Raw genomic sequence first — 26,850 nt, 5'->3', positions numbered from 1 at the left:
GCAAAACAGTCTATCAATTTACTAATTTATATTATCTATATTTTATAATTACAACCATTTGCGAAAACGGAGCAAAATGTCTAGTGCTATATATCAATAAATATTATTATAATGTATGGGCACTTCTATATTAATGCAGGATGTCATGAAACAATTTTAAGACATACATATTTACGTGAAAGTCGATCCGATATAATAACTGTGTTGTTTTCAGACACCCTGATTTCTAAATAGGACTTCACATTCGACTATTTCAGATTTCTTTCAGTCTTACATCCTGCAATGTGAAGTTAGTGGACAGCGTACACCAATAACAATGGCGCGTAGATAAAACTGTTTGTGTATTTAATAGTTTATTTAAAAAAATATAATGCAACTGTTGGAAAAAAAATTTGGAGGAATATCGTACATAATTTTTTTAATATATTACATATTAAAAAAATTATATACGATATCAAACAGTAATTCTTCACTGTACCTTCTGCAAATGAGACAATATGTATGCTATTATTAGAACAATAAAATTACCATTCTATTTTTATTACGTACACTAATAAGTAGCCATTTCAACACTGCAATGGTTACATACTTTAATAGGCGGAGACACCACACTTACAAAGTGTAATTAAACTACAAAATTCAGATGTATAAAACAATTATGCATCAATTAGAACTAAATAGATTTGCTATACTGTAAATCTTGATAACTAACAGACTGTGATGTGACGTAGTATTCAGCATTTCCTTGAGTATTACAGGACAAAAATATACAAATTTTAAACGGCTCATGTCAATCGAGTCAACATCGACTTGACGCGCAAGAACTTGTGTTTGCAAATTACAACTAAAATTACAAGTACTTATTACTACAAGATGTATGAGTGTCAATTTAAGTACAATATTTTACCATTTCAATAAACATTCTATTAAATCATTTCATTCAAGATATATATTCTTATCACCGTGTTATATATATATATATATATATATTAATATTATATTATTTTAATATTATATATATATATATATATATAATATTAAAATAATATTTAAACAAGTGTGGAACAGACATACAAATAATTTCGTCACATCTAAAGTACAGGGATATATGTATGTACTATTCGATATAGGCACTCGTGGCTCTACGCCGTCTGTAAAATCTTACCATGAACCGAGATATTGCAACACTTGACTTTGTTGTATACATCAATCACCAGTATGTCCAATCCACATCGTGTTAAGGTACACCTCATTTCGCCGTTATTGTTATATAATATATAAAGTATCTCTCTTGAACAGATAGCATGTCCATACATAGGTACAGTTTTAAAAATAAATTACAAACGGATATGTGATGTCGATAATAATATGCAAATCAAAATACCACAACACTCATTAGACGGCCCATAAACTTGCCGAATACAGGCAAATTACAACTATGAACATGCATTAAAAGACTAATTAAAATATGCTCCGTACTAACATTCTATATTTACGAAACTAACGATATATTTACTTCTTTTTAATATTATTAAATACGCTTTAAAGTGTAAAAATAGTTTTTTCCGACAAATGTCAAAGCACTCTTTCGTTATATGGAGAAGTGTTATGCTCTCTGACAAAACTATACCAGAAATTGTTAATAATGCCCAACGAGCAGAAGCAGAAGATGTATGTACTGCAATATCTAAATGTAAATATGTATGCAAGTAATTTTAGACATCTAAATAGGAAACGCTGCAAACACAAATATGTATTATGTATGTAGATGCAGATATGCAAAATAATCATGGACGGCAAGTCATTAAGAAACTTATATTAATAGAAAACGATGCACTCTCTTAAATATAATCTCTGAGTGCGATGTACTTAACTTTAAAGATTTTTCGACGAATGATGCACTCTTAATAATGAATTAATGTTTACTATATGGTTTGCTCGTTCGCCGCACATAAACTAAAGAAAAAATTCAAAATATAATAAGTATTCCAAAACATGTGACGATCATTTTAGTCATGGTAACATTACACATCGCTCTAATTTGACTATTCAATATATTATTTATGTCAACTTGTAAGGAGTCCATTTTCTTATTGTTTTATCCACTTATAAAACCCGTTTCTATTTGTACCGTCAAACCATAATTTTATGTGATGCAAAACAGAAACCTTATCTTATTTTCAATTTCTTTGCGGCGATAACGTTGAACTCAAAGTGCATTATTAACGAGTTGGTTACAGCAAAACTGTTGTGCTAAATAATAATAGACCTTCAAATTCTTGTAAATACTCTAAAGAGGAATACTATTAAACCATATCATACTAGATCAACACACTCAAGTGAGGGTCGAAATAAGTTAGCTTTCATCCAAACTGCACGAACGTCAATTTATACTAACTAGCATTCTAAAAATTTACTATCTACTGAATGCCGAAAACATTCACACTTTAATGAATGCACATAAACATCTATTTTATAAAGATATTAAACTAAAACTACTAGACGCCCGTCTGGCAACAAATGCCTCATTCCAATGTCAGATTTATATACTATTTTAGGATAAACATTGAACATCTTGCCTATTCTAATGCCTAGGGAAAATTACACTAAGAGAGGTGACCTATACACACCTAGGACACGAACGACACACTGTAGATGCCGTATGTAATCTGTTGGGTCGCGATCACCTTCAATTTCATAATTGTATATTATTTTAACTTTAGTGACATCATGATATTCAATCTGTATTTTTGGCATAGCATTGATTTTGGCACTCAATATTAATTGAAACGAAATAGTAAATAAACTTCTTATTTACATAAATATATGTCGCATATATAGTTTAAACAATGCTCAGTTTGAGCAATATTGCACAAAATTTCTAGCAAAACCATGAAACAGACTTTAACAGACTAAGCTCAAGGATGCTATTACCTGACTGATGATCACCATTTCATAATAGTGAGTACTGACAAAACTTCAGCGTCTCTATATATAGCGTAATTCAATTAAGCTCATACATCCATGAAACTAAAGCGACGGAAGATGTGTTGACTCTGTATTCTTCGGAAGAGATGCAAGCCAAGGAGTGGGACTTTAATGGATATTATTACATGTTGTACTATTATCACGACCAATTATCATATGTCACCAAATAAAAATAATCAGATAATTGTTGATCCATTTTTGTTTTTTTAATCAATGCAGTCTTCAAAACATTGCAAAAATAATAATAACTTTTTCTACCTAATACATATATTCAGATGATCGCAATCCTAAAGGCAGGAAAACGTTATAATACTCATAACAACAATTCGTTGATGGATTTGTAGATCATATATGATTTAAATGTGGTCAAATTCACATTGATTGTTTACTTATTCATATTTTAATAGGATACGCAAACCTATAACTGCAATTTGCTGTAAAGGCACGAGCGGGTGCGTTTTACTTGCTCCAACGACATATAAAATAGGCACGATAAGATCCCGCGGTGTATATCACTTTATACACAACATACCGTACTTAGTTTGAGCAATTTGATGTTTTATATGCAACAACTCATATCAATACCTCCATTGCACATACACTGCAGGAATTGTAATATGTAATACCTCTAATTTGTATATAGTTAATTATTTATACTGAATAAAAATACGATGCGTTACAATAACACGACGCATATAATACTTATAAACTCTCCATGTATTTAATACAAATATGTTGTATATTGTATAAAACGCTATTACGATATCGATTAGATAGCTTACGTTCTTTATTAATTACTTTTATAAAATGATATTTTAATATTGCTTCATGGTTGGAAGATCTTATTTAATTTGTATTTTATTTTACAGACATCCTTAACATATTCCAATATATAGTACACTGGGACACAAAGTTACTATTATATATAGATAATGTAAATAAGTCTATCTGACAATGGAATGATCTTCAGCAAATATATTGGGTAAAATAGCAAATTATGTCGCCATTCAAGTTAATATTAATTTGTTTCAAATATGATACACAAATTGCACTTTAATGTAGTAGATAGAAAGACCTGCGATCAATCATAATACAGCAGTATTCAAATTCACTTCGTCTCAGTGTCGTCACCATATTCCAAAGATGACTAATACTTATATAACTAGTAATGGAATTCAAATTACGGGGCGCTTGTATTTGTTGCCAGCGTTCGCAGATTATAATCTATTATATTATATATTTATATCCGAAGGCTCTCAAGATGCTACTTTGCATTACAATATAATAATATTATATAAACGTGTAAATAAAGTCACTATAGTTAATCAAACGCACGTCTACATTTATATCCGCAAGACGTACTACATAAATATTCGTGAAACTGCAAATTTCGACAAGAGAATATCAAAAATAGTATATCGACGGTCATCGCCTACATTCTGTCTAATATTCTGTAGTCTAATGACACTATTTAGGTCACTTGAAACATCTTAAGCCAATACTCAATAATATGGACTATTGTTATAATTTTGAAAAGTCAATATTCAATTTTAGATAATAAAGTGTGTCATGTCCAAAGTTGCAATTAATTGTAACGCGACAACTTTATCGATACGACATGAGAGTGAATATATAATAAATTATCAAATAACTCCTAAAATATACTTTTATCAATATAGTTGTCGGTTTACATATTTTTTTTCTCATTAATATAACCATATTACGTAATCATTACATTCCAAACATTAAGCTTAATACGTTAGCGTAATATACCCAAAAACTTTAAAATACGCACAATACACTCTCCGTAAATATAAACGACATTTTGCTCTAATGCAGAAAAGAAATCAATAAAAAAAATTATACTAAATGAAAGGCTAAATAAACTATGAGCGAAGTCAATATTTTCTAGACACTTACTCATTAACACATGACAAGAGATCTTTAAAACAATTCGCTAATTAGACACTGGTTTAATTAAAAGATATACGTAAAATATATACTTAGTGGACAAATGTGCCTTATGTTTTATGTATAATAAAACATTTAAAAGAACTAAGAAAGAGTAGATCCAATGGTTACAATAGTCAAAGTCATGCCAAAATAAGAAAACCAGTGGCAACAAGACAGTTTGGGAGTGACTAGTATGTCCATTGTTGATATCTGGTGAAATTTTGTTTCCTTTTTATTTTTTAATTTTGAAGAAGTATATAATTTATTCGATCGAAATTTAAAAATATACTTCGTTTAAAAGATTTTACATGCGTTATAACACACATTGTCCACGGTGCATATATTTGGAATTAAGTAAACTGTCACCGCTATTCATGTATACTGTAGAAATATAAAATCAGTACTCGTGAATTTTAATAATACCAACAACGTAATAATAACTGCGACAATAACAAAAAAAAGTTTCAAAATTCAAACTAACTCCTTAATACTATAAGAAAACTAAACGAGCTTATCCGAAGCCCCACTGGTATCTGACGAATTCACAAACTGACTAGCCAATAGTACAGTCGAGTCATAAAGCGGACGAAAAACTAAGATTTTGTGCAAATACACAATAAGATACTTATATAAAGAATAAATAAGAAAAAAGTCATACAACTAAGTCGAGATGTCATACCGTACCAAATTAGTGAAATGTTGCTAAACTCCTTTATTAATCAAGCAGCGATAGTCTTTAACTGTCTTACAATAGAACTCTGATTACAACCAAATCTCAGACTATTTAAAGCACAACCTTCAATATGAGCTTAGATCCTCTCCGTGTTAGTGATAAAAAGGAAGTGAATGGTTCGTAAAGTGAAATGGATGAATTACAAATACAATATTTACAACTTGAGATCTAGTTTTCGATGATGGATGGGTGTTTGCCAACGTCCTAACAACTCCGCATTGGTACACTTTCTATAATAGGTACTCGTATGTCAAAACACAATCTTACAAGATTATACCTCACGCACATTTAGGAGTTAGCAACATTTTTCAATGATTGTTATTATGTTCGTCTGTTTTTATTGAGATCGATTACCCTCTAATCGAGATAAATTATTACTAATAGAGGTACTTCCTTCGTTTCTAATAAGCGAATCCGTTGTGATATTTGTAATAAAAGTGTCAATATATATTCTTATATATCGTATGCACCGTATGCACGGCGCCATCTTCACATTAAATTCTTATAAATCATAACCCGTATTTTCTCTAATGCGTTCTTATAATCAGATCGTATGATTAAAGTACACAAGAGATAGATGCTAAAACTGCTACATATTTGTGACAGAAATGTACTGTCAAGAAATAAGACGGCTCTGGCCGACCGGATCCACCTCTGTTTCACATGTAAGGATGTAGTAGATAAATGAATGTTTCTACAATATATAAAATGTTATATCTTATTAATAAATTGATATTCAACATTCATATTTCTATAATCTAATTGAATACCTCTGCTGAGCTTCCAGCTAGCATGGTTAACATTGTGTATATTAATAAAATAACATCCTTTATATAGCATCAATAAAATAGATAAATATTATTTACTACATCCTTAAGCCTGCGTTAGACATAGCCTCAAATTTGCAAATACTACAGTGAAGTTATAAGAACAAACATTTGCACTTTGCAATGTGCCGTATTAGTTGTTCGCATTATAAGGCGCTCAAATATCTAATGAATACGTCAATGCTACACACACAGGTTGCGTCTTTGTTTTCGCTAAAAGGTCTAATTTAAGGTTAAGGTTTTCAAGGGTCTTCATATTCGCGCTTTTGAAGAGATGTCTAACGCTTGGGTTACACACAGACACCAAGATTACAAATAACACAATTTATAATATAGTTAGAGAGTGTGTAGTTGGTATAGGAGCCGGTATCGCGGCCAACGCCTGTAGTGTGACAGTTTGCGCGCGGAGCACCGCACCATACAAACTATCGGCTGCCGACGTCATTTGCCGTTCGTCTGTAGAGCCGCGTTCAGTTGTGTCCACAGATCTTTCTTGCATGATTTTGACCTGAAAATTATTCTTGCTATCGACCACTGGGTATGTACGAAGCGTATGAGCTAACACCATACTCACCACATGTGTATTGATAGTAACCTACATTAATTCTAATTCTAGTTGTTAAAGCCAACATTGTAGCCGTAATTTTTGCTAATTGCGTTGAACAGGCGTTATAATTTTTATTGTTTGTATACCTTCGTGTTACTCGATATTATTATGTACTTTTTTTACTGATTCTAATTGTTCCACGGCTAGTTGCTATTCTAAATTTATTGTTTGTAAAAACCAAAAGGCGAAATTAAATGTATTGTTAAACTGTGCATCAGACTTTGTTATTAACAAATACCATTGTGTCCACTACGAGACACTAGTTTAGCGTCAAATACAGCGCCTTGTAGCTAAATTAAGTGAAGATTATTTTGCAGTATATTAAATTTACAACATTAAACAACATGTTATTTTCAATACCAAATCACGCGCACATTATTATGCTAAAATACTAGAAATTAAACATGGATCCTTATAGCCGGATGTAAGAACTTAAATTTGAGCTAAATGAAAGGAAGAAAACAACAACTTTGAAGCAAATATTTTGTTGTCAATTATAGAAAACTGGATTGAATAGATCTGAATATTATTTACACCCTTTTGGTTAGATTTTAGTATTACGACTAATCAATAAGTATGGGTTAACTAACCTGCGCAGAGACGCGAGCCATTCTTTAAACTGTGTGTTCCCTTCTGGTGTTAATTGAAAGGCTGTACGCGCAGATAGGACGATGCTCACGAATTCTTCGTACTCCACTGATGTCAAATGATACAGCTTTTGATGAATGCACTGGATGTACCTATAGATATATAATACAAAGGATAGCATCTCACTTAATTACTGCTGAAGCTATCAAGCTATGAATAGTAATAGTGAAGAAAATGTGGGGAGTGTCATAAGTACTATAAGTGTGTGAATGTTAAAATATGATACAGCATGTATATAAGTAATAATAAGTATATCATAAGTACTATAAGTGTGTGAATGTAATAATATGATAGCATGTAGGACAAGAAAATTGTGGTGCGATGAGCACTTTAATAAATTGAGTGCAAATTAAAGCACTCCCAGTAATTGCCAAGCTTATAACCCACTTGATAGAAAATTATACACATGATAGCACATCATAAGGTGTCATGGTTCAATATGTTGTAATTTCAGCCTTCAAATACCCTGCCCATGACTTGTCCGCTTCGGTAAAACTTTTGCATAGGTAATTTTTTCTCTAGGAATACTCTGCTGTGTGATGTGGGTGGTAGGGTGGTAAGGTAGGAAACTAACATCTGCTGGCACTTCTGAACGAGCGGCGCGAGCGTGCCGCGCAGGTGTTGCATGACGAGGTGGTGCGGGCCGCCGCGCGCCAGCCAGTGCGCAGACTCCACGCACAGCTCGTACAGCACGAACGGAGACACCACAGAGTTCACCGCGCACACGCAGAACTGGTGCAGGTATTGCGCGCCCAGGTGCTTAGAGATGCGCAGCAGCCACTTCACGTGCTCGCCGTACGGCGGGTTTCTGAAACGTTCTCTGCTCGGTTATAGCTGATAATCTTTAATGGTTTTATAGTTGTGAATAAGAACGTCACCAACATCAAGTAAATATCCGGATATACTTAGTATCAAATAAAATACACACATCGAGAGTAAATAAGTAAGAAAGTATCTTTCTCTGTAAAAATATATCAAAAACTGTGCTAGTTGGAAACATTTTCTGTAATATTTATATGTATAGCCTTTATAAACTGCGACAATTTTAGATCGTCTCGTATTATGGTGATACAATTATGTGACAAAATAAAGGAGCAGTCTCACCTGCCGAACTTGTTCTGCGGGCGGTCGTCGTGCACGCGGCGGGCCTGCGTCTCTAGCGCCAGCATGCCGACCCTGTAGGCGGCCAGCAGGCGGCGCAGCTGCGCCTGCGGCAGCGGCGGCGGGCCGGGCGCGGGCGCGGCCGCGGGGCCCACGCCGCCGACGCTCACGTTGGCGACGCTCACGCTGCCCACGCTCACGCTGCCCACGCTCACGGTGCCCACGCTCGCGGGGTTCACGCTGCCCACGCCCGGCGGCAGGCTCACGTTGGCCACGCTGTTGTGGCCCGCCGGCATCGGAGGCGGAATCGGCGCCGGGTGCTGTGCAAAACCATCGTTTATATTGGAAGGGAAGTGATCGTTTTGAAGTCACAGATGACTATATAAGTTCGGCTATGTAATCTCTGAAAAAATAAAATTAGTGAATGAAAACTTAAACACCATTATATAGCGATTATTGCCACTCCATACACTGAAATAGCAATAGCGTGTTGTTCATAGTTATCGGTATTCTATGCAATGATTATAAGATCCCAGTATAAGAACTAGCTGAAAAACCCTTACCTGTTTTACGTTATAATCTTGTGTTAGTAAGTAATATTGGCCCCATTGCTAGCAATGTAGGTCGACCTCCACACGATTCCCCTGGAAGTCATTCAATTCGGCACGATAATTGACAATATTTTGTTGTCATTTCTATATTGTGCATTAGTAATTCGCCAGCATAAATCAGGCGGAATCGATCAAACTACCTATATCTTGCCCACTAAAATTATAAGACATAAAGATATATGTCTTTCCCACGTCGCTGAAGCTATATGTATACCGGATGATTATTTTTACCGTGCAGAAAAATATGATATATAAGTAAAAAACTACAATATTTCTTGACAATTAACTGAAAAATATGACACCAGTGATCATAAAAACAGTTTGTATGTACATACAATATAATCGATTCTGACATTTTCAGAGAACAATAGTGCTTCTATTTTATATAACGGAAACATTGTGGTATTTATCGGCAAGAAAAACCATCCAGTATTTGTAATATAGATACAATGTGTAATGTGTAATGTTTACGTTGTGTGGTAGGGCGGGCGGGTGCGCGATGTGCTGGGGGTGCTGGGGGTGCTGCGGGAGCGCGGCGTGCGGCGCGGGCGCCACCAGCCCGCGCACGAAGTACGGCGGCAGCGCGTACTGCCCCGGGTGCGGCGCCGGCGCTCCCCCGTACTGCACACGTAAACGACCGGACTTCATATGTGCCTACACTTGGTATATTTCTGTCAACACTCGCCACCCTTTCATTAGTTTGCATCTCCACATAATAAAATTAGATTTAAGCCAGTCCGCATTACGACTTCGAGTCGATACGAGTTTATTTGTGTTTATTAGTTAACGTTAAACGTTCGCGCATATAAACTTGCCAATGTAGTACACTTGTATACTCAATACCTAGATACTACCGAAAACAAATTGATTAAATAGCGGCACCTCATAACATCACAACAGTGGTGAGATGATTATCATCAGGGTACAAATACCTCAATAGACCACCGGAGTTTATACCAATTGTTCTTATGGGAGCGTGTCATTATCTACATTTATTCAAATAAACTTACATTGAGAACGAGCAAGAAACTTGATTTACTGCTCTTTTAATTATTTAGTACAACTAAACACTTTCACGTTTTTAAGTTGAAATATTTAAATAAAAACTTAACAACTTCAGTCAACTAAAATTGCGTCGTACCTGTAGTTGATATATGTGCGGCGGGTAGGGGTGGTATGTGAACGGGTAGGGTATGGGGTAGGGCACGGGCAGCGCGAGCGGGTGCGGCTGCGGGGCGCGGTAGTGCGGCTCGTCGAGCGGCTCCTCTTCGCTCGCCTGCCGCATGTACAGCTCGTGCCAGTACCGCGCCACAGTGTACAGCACCTCGGGGTACACGCCGCCACCTGTAGGCGACCACGCATATATTATCTCTACTTTTTGATCACAACGATCACATTTAAAGATTGGAACACGAATTTAAGAATTCGTGTTTACTACGTATGTCGAACCACATTCGAGTCTTATCTCGTTGCAGTTGTAGTCGGTCAGTTACCTTTGGCCGCGGCCTCGACGGTGAGGCAGGCGCGCTCGAGCATGGCGTCGCTCTGCTCCTTGCACTGTAGCACGGCGCGCTGTATCTCGTTGTAGTTGAGCGCGTGCGCGTGCGGCAACACCGACAGCGCCAGCTCCGCCGCCGCGCGCACCGTCGCCACGTCGCGTCCCGACGACGCCTGCGAACCAACACACGGGCTCACTCTACAACACGGCTCTAAATGTATCTCATGTTTTTGTGTTTCGGGTATTTAAGAGAAGGGCTGAAGATCGTGCCCAGTGGCGTAGCTCGGGAGAGGCCTATGTCCAGCAGTGAACTGACGACGACGATGAGGCGCAGCCTTTACACGACGACCTTCAAATTCTTTCAAGATTCATTCAAGCGCGATCGAGTACGAGCGCGATTTAGCGCATGCAAAATGTATTTTACTATTTTTTGTGTTCACTCATTCACAAAATACACGTTTCGTATCATTTCACTTGTTTTTAAAATTTTGTTCATTACACAGATTTTATTTTTCGAAGATACGTTTATGATTTATAAAGTTTCAATGACTGTACAATTGCTTTTTATGGCGTCAAAGACAATGCTTTAAATTTAATAAAATCTTATCTATCTGATAGAATACAGAAAGTGAAGGTTAGCAACGCTGCGGCGACGAATGACTAATAATTATGAATGTAAATAGGCTACTTTCGTAAAAAAAATAATGATACGCACATAGTATTATTTGCAGACGATACTTCATTGATTTTTAAAGTTAATAGAATGACTAATAATTATGACGATGTAAATAGTGCTTTGCGGCGTCTCCTGCAGGACTCGAATTTATAGAATCCATATAACAAGAGAATGCTTGAAAAGAATGAACAAGCGCTTAAAAATATTAATAATATATTTACCTTATCAGCAATACCAGCCGCTTCCGGTGGCGTTAAATGTCCTTCCCACGCGTCTATAAGGAATAGAATTGCAGGGGCACCTATATCCATCGCTTGTCCTGTAACAATGCATATTACCATTTATTTCTAGGTAGTCATACTTATGGGTGCAATCCATTAAGAATATAACTCACCTGTGATCCAACTGACATGTGACGAGTATGTGCGACTTAACCAATTTGCACTAACGCAATTATGTAGACCCAATGCGTATAGACCGAGCTGAAATGCGGCCATGTGTAAACCTCTGAAAAACAAAGAAAAGGTTATATACGTAATAAATATTGCAATTCCATCAGCATTAACCTAACATAAAAACTAGTATAGGTATGTATGTTTTATCAGAACGAATTAAGTGAATATACAGATAGAAAGATATGTATAATTGTATACATGTAATAAAGATTTAATTAATTATTATCTGTGCATGGAAGATATATGAGAAAAACTATTATAGCGGAGATTTAGCAATGTAATAGAACAGAAAACAATGATTGTTAGATTTGCGCGCTAAGCTCAGAAACGGCTTTCCAGACTTGGATGAGGGTCAAAAATGTTAAATGAGGTCGCGAGTATAGCTAATATAAAGTATGTGAAATACTATTTAAAACATAATAAATAGTGTTTTTATTACCTGTGAGGACCATGATGTTCTCTAGCACAAGATGTTTGAGTGAACAGACTGGTACTAGATGAACCACCTGCTTTAAAAAGCACTGACTTCGCAAGTTCAAACATAAAATGCGCCGAGGCTTCCGATGGTTGATTCGGTACGGACGGGTAAACACGTTTCCCTTTATATCTGTAACACACAAATTCCATACTTTATGTAACAAACGAATAAAATAAATACATCTAAATGTAGTAAATGCATTAGGGTATATTTTTTATACATTTATAACTTTTAACGATACAACAAACCTACGGATTTCAATATAAAGGAAATCGTCATAATCGCACAAATAGAAAAATAAGTAATCATATTCTGTACATACACCACTTGCGATAATCGCTAATCAATCACATCAGATTATTCCACTATCAGCCTATTTCCTTGAACAGAATATAAAAAAAGCATTATGACATAATCAACCCTGTACGTATATGAAACAGGTATGTTCCTGAAAAATCATAGGACAATAGCAAATTTACAAAATGGGACCCAACTAAACTAAGAATGCCATCGTATAGAACAAACTTGCATAAAATTAACTCCCATGTCAGCACCATACAAATATATAATAAAATGCCGCATGTAATTCAAGAGACGCCATTAAATAGGTATAATATAGAATTACACCAATAGCTTGGAAAAGAAAGCTGTTATTCTTTGCGAGAATTGACATAACATTTAATAATTTAAACTTCGGTTGATTAATTTGGAAGTCATTAAGAACTGTAATTTACATGCCTCTTGAATATGAGGCGAACATTTATACCTAAGCACTTGTAAGATCTACATACATATACTGTAAATGTTCAAGTAAAAAAATTATCGCTATCTCTCTCGAACCTGGAGTCTTTTGGTCTCGCGAGCTGCGTGTGCTGCGTGTGCTGCGAATGCTGTGGATGTTGGGGGTGCGGCGGATGTTGTGAGTGTGATGGATGCTGCTGATGCGACTGGTGTGGATGCGACGGCGGAGAACCACTACTGCCTTCAGCTACCACCAGCCGCTCTAGATCCGTTACCAGGGAACACTGCGGTTGCTACATCAGACATAAAACAATAACTTTATTTATCGATAAACTTAACCTAAGATACAGTTTATTTATAACATCAGAATACAGTAATATCCATCGAATGGATTATCCATTATCGTGGAAGTCAAACTAAGTGAATTTAACATTTGTACGGCATCATATATATCGTATGTATATACCACATATTTACGCCAATGTTATGAAGATAACGCTACTGCTTCTACTAGACATTACTGTTCTTATATATTGTTAAATTTTTATTACCATCACCACTCCTTAATATCCACTAGACCGGGCATCTCAGCTATATACTTTTATAGCGCCATCAAGTGGTCAGTCAAATTCAAAAAGGTTTATCACACACCTTATAACATTGTACAATATATTATTCCTACTTGTCTAGATTGCATCACATACATATCTTCCACATAATTTCAATCATTATGTAAAGTGTTTATTTTTATTTCTAATACTGCCAGCATAACAAATTATCATTAGCTTGTAAAATTACAAATATAAAATATTTATATTAATAGTTACTAACCTGTGGAGGTAGGCACGGCTGCGCGTGCGCCGGGTGTTGTGGGTGCGACGAGTGCGGCTGGTGCACCGGCAGCGGAGGCAGCTGCGGATGCTGTGGATGCGGCGGATGTGGCGGATGTGGCGGATGTGGCGGATGCGGCGGATGCTGCGGATGCTGCGGAAGCTGCGGCAGCTGCGAGTGCTGCAGATGCTGCGGATGTGACGGTTGCGGAGGGTAGATAGAGGGTATCGGAGCATCGGGCCGGTATGCAGAGAGTCGCGGGTTGGTGGTGTAGTACATGCTCACCATAGGCCCCTTAGTCAATTGGTGTATATCGCGGTCCAACAACTGCAACAATACATTTTTTAAATGAACATAATATTATGGAATCCTCCTAAATGACAACACAAGAAGGGTACTGGGGACGTCACGCGATGAAGTTAAAAATATTTCTTATAAATTGAGGTGTAATGCTAATAATTGCAACATACCTTATTCATTATCCTGGCCAACTTAACAGGTTCATCTTTGTAGCAAGAGAGCAGTGTTAACGCTAACTCTCCGCGTTGGCGCCTGGTCCCCTCACACAACAACGGATGTTCCGCTTCAGACACATTCGCCTTCAAACCTAAAGCCGCTACGGCTGCTTCGAAACCCAATGTTTCATCGGAGGGTACTCTTGACTAAAAATACAATAAATACAACATAGTGTATACTGGAAATATAAAAAACTAATAATCATTAAATTTTATATATAAAAACATAGAACTCACCTGCTGTTTAATTTCTTTTTCCGGTACTGATAACACAAGTACATCGAATAAGAAGCTCGCTAATGCAATAGGCAATAACGCTGGACCACGATTCCTATAAATAAATGAATTTATCAGTACGGACTCAAAGTAAAAAATAAATAATAATATTTGAACTTAATTACTGTTTTCGGTTTCAGAGAATTAACTTCTTAACTATTACTCGGAACTATAAAACTCAAATCTTTTTTGTAAATACATACATAATATCAGTCAAATCATACAAATAGTTATACTGGACGAGAAATCGAACCTACGATCATCGAGAGTAAAACGGTGTCCTAAACCGCAACTACACCTAGGCTGTCAATTAATTTATTTCTCACTTGATTCTTTTTTATCTAATCAAAATCACAAACAAGCTTGGAGTCTCCTACCATCCCAAAAGTAGTCCCTGACATAGGCTATATATAACAAGGTTCAAATCAGGTTTATAACTCATATCTTTAAATTAGAAAAGTAGGAAGAGCTATTTATTTTACACTTGCCTTAGTGTGCCGTCACGAAGTTGTTCAGCTTTTTCGCGAGCTAAAGCGAGCTGCTCGGGTCCTGTCGGCAGTTTCTTCAATAAAGCGACCAGTTCAGTTTCTTGATTGTTCAACTTCACTTCTAAAGCCTTCGTACTGGCGGGTGGTCTGGCCATCTCGAGAGCAAATAAGCCTACTCGAAACGCTAATTCATGATGTTCGCTGAATTCCGCAAGCACCTGAGTAAATTTATTTTGTAATTAGTATTCCTGTTTAATATTCGAGATATAATTTCCCTATGTAGATAAAAATTTATTAAAAATATTTATTTAGAATAACTATGTAACCAATTTTTATGCAGTTTAACTCAGTTGGTGTTATATTTTAAAACGATAGAAGAATAGTTTTTTCCGACAAGTAAATTTCAACATTTTTCAAGGATTTAGATAAAACTATATTTATCGTGTCAGCTAGTATGAATTACCTATAATATTGTAATATACAAATAAAAACACTTATATACAATACAGCGTTGTGCGTATCCCTCGCTATCCATAATTTGTACGTTGATATTTTTTACTGTATTTTCACAGAAAATTCAAAATGCTTTGTATTCTTACGTGTGCTACTTAGTGTAGTGTATATGATCTCATTTTTAATAAGCATTTGTGCATGTGTGTGTACGGGAGTGTGTCGCGCTGTACATATCACCGCAAATATCACGCATGTGTGTGCGAGAGAGAGACAAGTACTGACCGTGCACAGGAAGGCGCACTTGGCGAGCGTGGCGGAGGCGAGGCAGGAGAGGCGGTGCGAGGCGGCGCACAGTCGCGGCGAGGGCGCGTGGCGGCGGCGCGGCTTGCGCGGGTCGTGGCCCGCGCCGCACGCGCCCGCGCCCAGCGCCGGCGGCCGCGCCAGCAGCTCGCGCGCCAGCCGCGCACCTGCACCACAGTACATCCCCCTCGATGTTATACCCACCCATTCCTCGTAATCATGACCTAACCAACCCTTAACTTATTTTTAGTCATAAAAAAAGTTACTATGTGAACTACATATTTTAAATGACTCAAAGAAAATGTAGGTTTTTCAATTCAGTAGTAACTATATTTAAAATTTGTTATCTGTTGCAAGATAATATGATGTTATCGGTTAAAACGATATATAATCATATTAATATATAAAGGTGAACTGACAAAATTTACATTACAATATTTATCTTATATACTAAATCACAATAGTAAAATGTAAGAACTGGATACGGTTTACAGCTTCACCGGACGAATGCAGATGGTACTCCAAACCCACGAAAGAACTTATGAAGAACTTATTCGTATTTGGATTTATAATGGACGAAGGACAGTTCGGAGGGGATGAGTATACGTACCGAGTGCGCAGGCTTCGCGCGCGTGTCCGTGCGCCTGCAGCCCCTCGGCGCGCGCGAACGACACCTCCCAGCCGCACTCCCAGCCCAGCGAGCCGCTCGCACCGCTCGACCCGGCGCTCGAGCCCGACGCCTGCACCGAACAAGTTATTACACACCTCCACGACTCATAACAGACATACGATGCTTTTACACGACAGATTTCTTCACGCGCGAGCAGCATTGAAGGATTTAGTACGGGAAAGCCAGCGCGCACGATCGTGTGGGCTTGCGTTTGTATTCACGACAGTTTCGAGTCATTTCACTTTTTTTTTAAATGTATTTTTTATAATACAGATTTTATTTTCTAAAAACACGTTAAGATTTATGAATTATCAATAACACTAGATATAATTATGTCTTTGCTCCAGGCAATTATCATTATATATTAGGCGATAGAACGCGATTGAAAAACGCGGAAATGCGCAAGCTTTTTCCTCTTTGTCTACATTTACATTCGTTCCTGCATGTAAGCCGATTCCCGTGTGAATGAGCGTACGTGTAAAGGCAGCAATTATCAACAGTCGAATTCGTGGTGAACGCACCTCGAAACATCTAAAATTCATTTGGTTTGCTACTAATATTACTTTTTCATACCAGTCCTGTAAATTAAAAAATGTTTCAGATATCCCACACCATACTATCTCATGCTGAACACTCACAACGGCTGTCCCAGAACTGCCTTCTCCTGATACAGCGCGGCGAGCAGCTGCAGTGTCGTAGAAGTACAAATTGCAGTCGTCATCTGACACAGAGTCGTCATTCGATACCCGACGTTGAGCGTCATCGGACGACACGGGCGGCGAACTCGATTCTTGTGAATCAGTATCACCACCACTTTGTTGAAGGATTTCCTCTTCGTTCTCACAGAAACCTAAAAAAAACATGTTTTTTTAAAGTTGCAACAGTTATTGTTTCTTGTATATCAGAATAAGTTCTCCATGTATGCGTTGAATGTAAACAAGCGAGTGTAAATTAGGGGACGGGTTAACGTCGACCCCAATCATACCATTATCGAAAACTCACCTTCAGATGACACGCTAGAGTGATTTCCATCACTTGGACCAGCATCTCGTGCTGGTTCACTCGAACCTTCCCCAGAACCGCACGCCTGAAAAGAAATATGAAATTCTCGTTTAAAGTGTGGAGTATTACAAAATAATTGAACAAAAGGGAAAGGCGCACTTTCCCTTTTGTTCAATTATTTTGTTGTATTTGTTGGTTATTATGAATAATTATCCACCTTTTTATATCAACACATCTTTATTTTTTTACTAATCGAAACAATGAGATAATATCCAAAAATATTTATTAAGTACTCACTTGACCCGAGGGCCCGGGTATCGCTAGGTTCACATTAATGCGATTTCTATGTACTAATGTGCAATGACCCTGCATTGATGGATCAGGGTTTGTCAGTCTATAGCTCAGAGACATCTCATTGTTCAGAACGGCTTTAGATGAATTAACCTAGAAAAATATATTATTATTATTTTACTGTTACAATTTGTTTATTAAATACAATATTTATTCTCCGTCTGTAAATTGTATAATTTTTTAAAGAAAATTAACAATATACAAATACTTTCTAAAGGTTCATAGAAACAGCAAGGTCATGTACAAGTATAGCAAATAGCAATAGTAAAAAATAGAAAACCTTAAAACTTTAACCTTAAACCTTAAAACAACACAACCAGAAAACATAAAAGTCTTATGCTTTACATGTCATAAGTAAAGCAGAAGACTTTTATGTTTTCTATTTTTACATCTTGGTACTGCATAGTAAAAAAAATAAATGAAAACAACCAAATGCAATAAAAATGCTTTTATGTTTAAATCACTTCAGAACCTATTAAATAAAAAAGTTATACTAACTTGATGAACGCTGTCATTCTGCTTATCAGCGTGTCTGAATATAGTAAAAGGACTGTGATATAACGGGTTCAAATCCTTAGTATATGTCACTCCTGGTATCTGGTAGTCATCCCATTCCAGGAAACATGCTTCCATTGCAGGATGGAATCCGGGGAATACTTCGTTCTCGCTAATACCATTGATGTATGGTGGATGGGAGTGCGAGCGGGTATGTCGTGGATGTGATGACGACGTAGTGGTGGTAATAGTATGGTTGTTACGATTCTTTGCCACCTAATAAAGAAACAAGTTCTGTTATTGATGATACAAAAACTAAGTCATATAGTTAACAGTTTAATTTGAAACTTCATTATATTAATGACATTAAAGTTATTTAAAATACTTGTATTTGTTACAGTGTATTTAGTATAAAGTTTATTGTTTATGAGAATTATATATGGAAACTGATTATTATCTATGCAATCAATTGTCTCTCTGTATAATACAAATCGCATTAAAAGAAGTAGAAATAGCATTGTAATTTTAAAAGTTATAAAAATGATCTCTTTAAGCTATTTTATCTGAATATAATCTATCTTTCTTTCTATAATAATAACCCAAGACAATTCACTCGGAGCCATCAAACCCAAGCTAAACAGAGCTTGTGTTTTTAGTACTAAACAACTAATATAAATACTTACGATGCTTTCTTTTGTAAAGGCATACATAGTATAGTCAGAACACACGCAGACGTAGGCAATTGAAAATAATTTTCATATAGAACATTCTTTATCAAATTCAACTGACTACTTCAACTAAGAAAAACTGACGCGAAACTCAAGTGGTACATATTTTAAGTTATCAGTTCAGTTTCACGAATGTTAACAAATTGGTGTACAATGGTAATTCCATAACCTTTTTGGATAAAATCTAACCTAATGTTCCTCCGATTAAACATATTTCTTATAGCATAAATCATGACATTATACTCTAACCAATAAATATAAACATCACCTATTGACGTGATATCCGTGATGCAATTCATGTTATTCGCGACGTTTCCCACTTGGGTGATGTGTTAGTAGGTGAACAGTTTGATTGTCATGCCGTTTATATAATAAAAAATAAACACTACCAAAATCACCAACAAATGCCATCAATAACTGTCATCTAGTACCCACAAGTAGTTCTTACCTTATCAAGGACTTTACTATGCCATTGAGCAAATTGTTCATGGAGTGTATCGCGTTCATGAGGCGCTAAAGCCGGATTCAATGCAGCAAGGCGCCATAACACAACCACCTGATAAAATAATATAAATTTACATAATTAATTGAAATTGAAGTTAATATTTCACAGTACCCCACACTAAATTATGGTTTAAGCAATACAAAAATAAACATTGTTATCCATGTTGTATCAGTTGCAACTTAATCAAACACTAAATATTTTCAGATACTTTATGACTAATTAATATAAAAATTATTTAATTCAAAACATTAAAATCGGAATTAAGACCTAAATTTTTATTATACAAAATTATTTATTGTTAAAAGTGCAATTATGTTGAACATAGTTATTGTTACGTTTGTAATCAACAGACATGTCGAAAACGACTATTCAGATATTATTAATATTATTAACGGGGTCGTAACACGAACAAATTTTATGGCAAATAAGAGTAATAACAAGTTAAGACCCGGTTAATAATATAAATAATGTATATTAAACTCGAAAGTTTAAAAATGACTATTAAGACACTTTTAAACTTTGTGTCTTTTTGTGTCTACTGTCTCAAATGACATTCTAAGGAATACAAATAACAATACTTCTATTTATGACTGTGGTATAAGTGATGTATATTTGCCACATACCTCGTCACACAGCGAGGAACAAGCGTGCTGAGCCGCAGAGTTCCCCCCGCCGCCGCCGTGCTTGCCGCCCCCCGTGCCGCCGCCCCACGCCACTAACGCTGCCTTGGTGCTGTACCACCACACTATAATCTGTTAAATAGATGGTAAAGGGATTGTCAGTGTACGAGCATACAAGTACTTTCTACACCTTTAGATCTTGTAACTGTCCTTCGTAAAATTCTTATATAACGCTTGTACGCATGACAAGTGTAAAATTGTATAAAAGACCTAATATTTTAAATAAATCTACACTTTTATTCTTTCTAACTGGATTATTAGAAACTCCCAGATTCTCGACGAAATGGGTCATATACCTGAGTTCCAAGGGAGCGTATACATACACCTTAAATTAAATTAGTAATGCGGACTAATAAACCCATTGCTAGCAAAGTACCACACAGTCCTCCCTGGAAACTGGAGGATGATAAAATGAGCATGAAGATAGGCCAGTTAGCCCATTTACCATGATGGGCTAACTGGCCTATCTTCATGCTCATTTTATCATCCTCCACTGGTGTCTCGTCATCGTAAACCGTTAGTACAGGTGGGAGCATAATTCCATTATAGTCCACAAAAAAAAAATGTGAAAAAGGAGTTACAGAACTTAATATAATAGAGGGGATTACAAAAGTAAAACACAGAGGTAACGATGGGCGGACCTATGTATGGGGTTAGTTGTAAAGCCGAAAGCTAAGTAGTATACTCATGACATCAAACTACTGTCACCAAAAAAATGGAAACCTGAAAATATTTTTTAACTTTTCATACAAAATTGATAACGCGACCACGCAGTCTGTATGAAGATCTTAATTTATTTTATTTTATTTTTCACTTTAATTCTTAAGGATACTATTAGGAGCTTTTACTCATTAATTTGTTTACCTGTTCGCACGCCATAACTTCTTCAGTAATGATTTCTAGAAGTGGTATAGCGTTTCTGTCATTGCGTTTGAACATCTCTCTGACGATAGATAGTAGGTTCCACATGCCTTCTGGCTCTCTGCCACGCAAAGGCCGTAATAGCGATGACCACTCAGCCGCTGCCGGTGGAGCGCTTGTGCTCAAATAATTTACGTCACTAAAATAGTTGTAGAAAATATACATATACATGGTCACGTCTGTCTGAATTACAAATTCTACGATTCACGGATATTCAATTTTCATTAACTACTTCATATCAGTTCGCCGCAAAAAAGAAAGACTTCTAACACTTTAATAGAAAAGAAATTTGTTCACGCTAAGCGTATTTCTTTTGAAGTTTTGTACGTAATATAAAATGAGGATAACATTTTTAGGCTTTACATTTTTATCTACGTAGGTACCTAAATAACTACCTCAATGAATTTATTTAATCTTCTTAATTCTTAACATACGGGTTATACGACGTCAAATATAATTGCAATCATAAACCAACAACTATTTCAATCCAATGGTACTATGCAAACAAAATGACCTTCATATATGCTGGGGTCAGAACAAGTTCTAGTTCTATTAATCATTTAAATAGATTACAATACAATACCCACCTAAACACTATAGGTGCTGGAACACAAAACTTTACTAAGATCTTATTAATATTGTTGTGCAAAGTTTTCTCATCAAGGAACCATGAGGTGTACTCGTAGGCCGAGGCGCCCGCGGTCGGGTCTGGAGCGCCACATGTCGTATTTATGGGATTTGGTTGAGCAGACAATAGTTCGTCCAGTATCCGCTGGGCTGTTGGTAACACTTGCCGCGGCAGTTCCGATATGAGATATTGCGCGAATTTCTGTAACTGGTCTCTTCGTAACCGTTGAAGAGATTCTGATACGGGTGCTCTCAAACATACTTGTGTTGGCTAAAAATAAAAATATTACTTAATGTGTGGGTAACCCCATCATACTGATTTTTCAGAAGTGAAGGTTTTTTCTATTTATTAATTATTTTAGGGAAAAATAAAATTAATACTAGTATTAATATTCAGTTGATGGAGTTATAGAGTGGAATGTTTTATTTCCTTTATATGATAATTATTAATATCGTATTAGGATAATTTATTCAGATATTTTATTAAGTGCATACCTACAAAAAACTTATACTAGACATTAACATACTAATTCCTTGATTATTGTTAGATCTAATATGGCTATAAAATGTTACCACAATAACAAAATTTGTTTTTGTTTAGGTTCTTGTGATTTTTTTATAAGCTGTGCTAGTAGAACAAAGATTACATTTTTCCTGTAATGTTGATATAACTATTTTATCAACTGCCTCGATTTTCGAGTGTTTGTTTATCTATTATACCTCGCAACATTATTTCAGCATACAATACAACTCAAAGGTAATAATGTTACCTTATTATGAATCATAAAGTTTCACTGTATTCATAACATTAGTCATTAAACATAATTAAATACAAGTAACTATAAATAATTGTTATAGTGCAATCTTGTCATATTTCTTAGGTTAATAGCAATAATATAACTCATTATTGTGAAATATTTACAAAAAAATCCTTAATATAAATATGCTAAACAAAAATGGCCTTATTGCTTAACGCGATCTCTTACAGACAACCTGGGCGATCAAAGCTTTAAATACTAACGTTAACAATTTAATTACATCACTTAAAATAATACCCCTGTTATACAATTTATGTGAAGAAAAGTGAACTACAATAATAATATCAGGAAAAAATATAAGGGAGAGATATAACAAAACATATCAATGTTTCAGAGTATCTGCAAATTATTACTTACCAGGTGTATTCTGTAGAGGCAAACTGACACAATATGGGAACACCAGTGTGCCATAGATGAACATGTGCAATTACATGATGAAATCCTTTGTCTGTCAAATGTTACTGCTACATTAAACTGGGTACGAGGCATGGAAAGTATAACTGTCGCCGACAAGTGGAAGCCTAGAAAGTTAATGATTTTAAATAAAACCATGAAAACAAATATTAATGTTATTATGACTGTTCAGCATATAAAATTATACCTAGATAGGAATATATACTAACTTTATCACATTACATATTACATTTTATCTTATAAATAATATAATTGAAACTAAATTACGAGTCCATAGTATTTGCTAAAGTTATAAAGGCTGTTTCCTCATTTTGCTCATTATTCACTTAGGACTTTTCTTACAAATTGACTGATTCAAAGCCTTCATTAATTACACAATCTAATAGAAGTATTTACATAACATTTTAAATAGAGACAATAAATATTAGTCATGTATATGTTATTAGTAATTCTGCACATCAGTCTCTGAGTCAACTTGTCCCTTAGACACATAAGCCTCCTTCAGCATTTTCCATATGATCCTGATACATAAACTTACCAATTTGCAGTACATCTTTAACAGCCCTGTCCCTGAAGAGATGTTCTCCTCTCTGGAACTCATCAGCTGAGCCGTTTGCCAAGCAAGAATACAGCCTAATGTCATCTTCACTGTCAGGGAAACTCCAAAATGCAATTTGTAATTGTAGTTGCTCTGGTACCGGTGGATATACATGTTCCACAAGCTCGAATGGTATATGACAAGCTACACATTTTGCTGCTAACTCACTTAGGGTGGACACAGTTTTATCTGAAAAGGTTTAGTTTGATTATGTATATAGTTACATAATTTATCAATCTCAATCTGTACAGAAACATTCAGTTTCTACAACATTTTGATGATGATGATTCTAATAATCTTTAAATAGTGTATTGTTTATAAGAATTCTAAAACTGTACATTGATTAGATTTTTTATTTATTTTTAGAAATGTAGCTTACAGGTAAAGTGAACCTACAGTTATATAGTGGCCAGTAAACTCTATATTACTGTGTGTTACTAATATAAATCAGTGCAGATAGTATCAAATTTTTATTATTATCTGTTCATGTCCCTCAATTATAGATTGAATGGAGCATGGAATATATTTCATGTACTTATCTATATTTTCATACTTTACTGATATACATATTATGAATATATTTTTAAATTGATACCAAACTTGTTTCCTAACAGATTTATTCCAAAAAATTGTAACATTTATTTGCTTCTTTCAGGTAAAAACCTTTATTAAATATGCGCAGAATTAAAATTGTATAGACACCAAATCAATATATTCAATTATATTATTCAACTAGCTGTCATCCGCATCTTTGGTTGAATTCAACATTTTTATTAGGCTTTTATTTTAGAAATTCTATATATATATATATATATATAATATATATAATATATATATATATATATATATATATATAGAATTTCTAAAATAAAAGCCTAAGTAAGTCCTTACAAAATAAGCTATTTACTAGTAAAAGTCTGATCAGAAATGGTTCAGTCTGAAACAGTTCAAAGACTAGCTGAAACAGACAGACACAAAAAACATTTAACTATATTTTTGATGCAAGTATCATACTATCATAGACATTTAGTGAAAAGTTGTTAATTTGAAATTACACACACTTTATTTTTATTTATTTCTAGAGAATTAATTACTTAATATTGCAATAGAAGCACTATATTTGTATAAATGACCTAAATATTATTATCTATTTAATAATAATATTTAGGTCATTGATAACTTTGGTATGAGATTTTCAGTATCTTCAGGCATCTTTGAGAGACATGCAATATTACTTATATTAAAATATTTTGGCAAACTTAAGAAAAAATAATTACAAAACAAATTTTATATGGTTTTAGTCAATCAGATTCCCAGTTTCAATAACATATACATCCAAAAGAATGATTATGTTATTTTCATGAACATTCTTAACTAAAACTACTTTCTAACCATAGGTTACAAGGACTAAAAATACATATGGTTGAGGTATTTTTATCTCATGTGACAGAATAATTTCTTATTCATATTCATGGCCTTTTTTCTGAATTCATAACTGTCAATGCCAAATTAAATAACCTATAAAAGAAGACAAAAATATGACATGAACAATATATTAGTACTCAAATGATGAGTCTGGCATTAGCAAAGCCATCCACATATATGGGTTTCATGACAATTATTTTATTGAACATTATGTCCATTTCTAATATTGCAACACAACATTCTAAAAATTATCTTAACTAAAAATACTTTTATTTGTATATATGGGATTTAATTTTCATATGTAATTTATTATTAGATAAAAATTTTGCATCAAAAAGATTTAAAACATTTAAATCAAATTCAGAAAATTAATGTAATTTATAAATAATAAAATTGTTATATGTGTAATAAATATAAATGTCTATAAAAACCATACACCTATTATTGTAGTAGGGAAATTGGACCATTTTCTCATTAGAGAATCATTTTCAATTTGTAACAAGTGAAAGTTGTGAAAGTAAAATACAATTTACAATTTACACATCTCATATATGTCATATGAAAATTTCAATATACAAAGTGAAACAACTCAACATAGACAAAGCAAGTCACATCAGAAAAGGGAAGGGATTTTAAACATAGGGTATTATTAACTGCTTGGGTCACTACAAAGGTAAATGACTTTACAGCACCTGTTCTTTGTACTACAACACTATGAACACAATGTACCTATCATATAACACTATCTATAGAATGTCACATCAATGCTATCAATGAAAATATGAAGGTAGAGCTGTTATGTCATCAAATTATGAAATAAATTAGGCATATTTATAACTTCAGTTGATGCAAACCTATTAAACTATGTGATTAGTCATATCGTAATTCGAAACAAAGGATCAGCTGAGTCAATTACCTTGAACGGTTTTCTTATTAATTCGTGGTGCAAAAGACATCTGAAGATTTGGCCGCCTCCATCCTCGCCAGTTGTTACACAAACTCTCAGGTTCGGAGCTCCAACTACACAAAGAGTCTTCTTCAAAACGTTCAGAGTCCTCAAAGCTGAAATGATCTCCCTCTTCCCAGTCGAGCAAGGGAGACCCCACGTCGACTGGGGCAGCTTGGCGACCCCCTTTACCATTATTATTTGAAGCCCCCGCCACTTTAGCTTAATTTACCAAAATATTTCCACAATAAAATCCGCTGAATAAGTTCAGCGAATTACCACAGGGGGTCACCTCGGTTAGTAAATTAGCATAACTTTGTTTCTGGGAGATTTTATGTAATTAGGAAAAAACTTTTAGGAAAATAATTATTAAAATTAAGATACATCACAAACTATTGTCTGAAACTAAGCAAAAATTATATAAATAAATCTCCATTGAGCACAATAACAAATATGGCCGACCGAACGAAGAACGTCCCGTCTATCCATAG

General features: G+C 35.1%; 1 protein-coding gene across 1 annotated transcript; it reads right to left on the bottom strand.

Annotated features, from left to right (window-relative positions):
• Positions 1-1,024: 1,024 nt before the first annotated feature.
• On the bottom strand, positions 1,025-26,423 carry LOC131841748 (zinc finger SWIM domain-containing protein 8 homolog). Its single transcript, XM_059190072.1, has 28 exons — positions 26,330-26,423; positions 23,929-24,177; positions 23,334-23,497; positions 22,119-22,429; positions 21,475-21,670; positions 20,554-20,682; positions 19,874-19,981; positions 18,701-18,973; positions 18,149-18,295; positions 17,852-17,936; positions 17,488-17,699; positions 16,790-16,919; positions 16,162-16,346; positions 15,427-15,644; positions 14,900-14,993; positions 14,618-14,809; positions 14,148-14,474; positions 13,416-13,609; positions 12,537-12,704; positions 12,037-12,149; positions 11,864-11,961; positions 10,962-11,139; positions 10,610-10,812; positions 9,940-10,089; positions 8,861-9,177; positions 8,331-8,564; positions 7,699-7,848; positions 1,025-7,009 (listed from the first exon to the last, which is right to left on the bottom strand). The coding sequence occupies exons 1-28, from the start codon at positions 26,367-26,369 to the stop codon at positions 6,943-6,945; spliced, it is 4,932 nt and encodes a 1,643-aa protein (XP_059046055.1). The 5' UTR covers positions 26,370-26,423; the 3' UTR covers positions 1,025-6,942.
• Between the last annotated feature and the right edge of the window lie 427 nt (positions 26,424-26,850).

This window comes from Achroia grisella, unplaced genomic scaffold (assembly GCF_030625045.1).
Source record: "Achroia grisella isolate CSIRO2021 unplaced genomic scaffold, CSIRO_AGI_Agris_v1 utg1920, whole genome shotgun sequence".
In the NCBI taxonomy this organism is placed as follows: domain Eukaryota; kingdom Metazoa; phylum Arthropoda; class Insecta; order Lepidoptera; family Pyralidae; genus Achroia; species Achroia grisella.
Note: the sequence above shows the minus strand (reverse complement) of the source record. Positions and strands in the feature narration are given on the sequence as shown.

What these genes read in the sequence shown, in the direction of transcription:
- LOC131841748 (XM_059190072.1), bottom strand. Translation starts at nt 26,369, where the DNA reads ATGTCTTTTGCACCACGAATTAATAAGAAAACCGTTCAAG. An exon ending in TGGCCAGGATAATGAATAAG is followed by an intron (nt 14,475 to 14,617) that starts GTATGTTGCAAT and finishes GTATTGTTGCAG; the next exon opens with TTGTTGGACCGCGATATACA. An exon ending in CCGCAGAACAAGTTCGGCAG is followed by an intron (nt 8,565 to 8,860) that starts GTGAGACTGCTC and finishes AGAACGTTTCAG; the next exon opens with AAACCCGCCGTACGGCGAGC.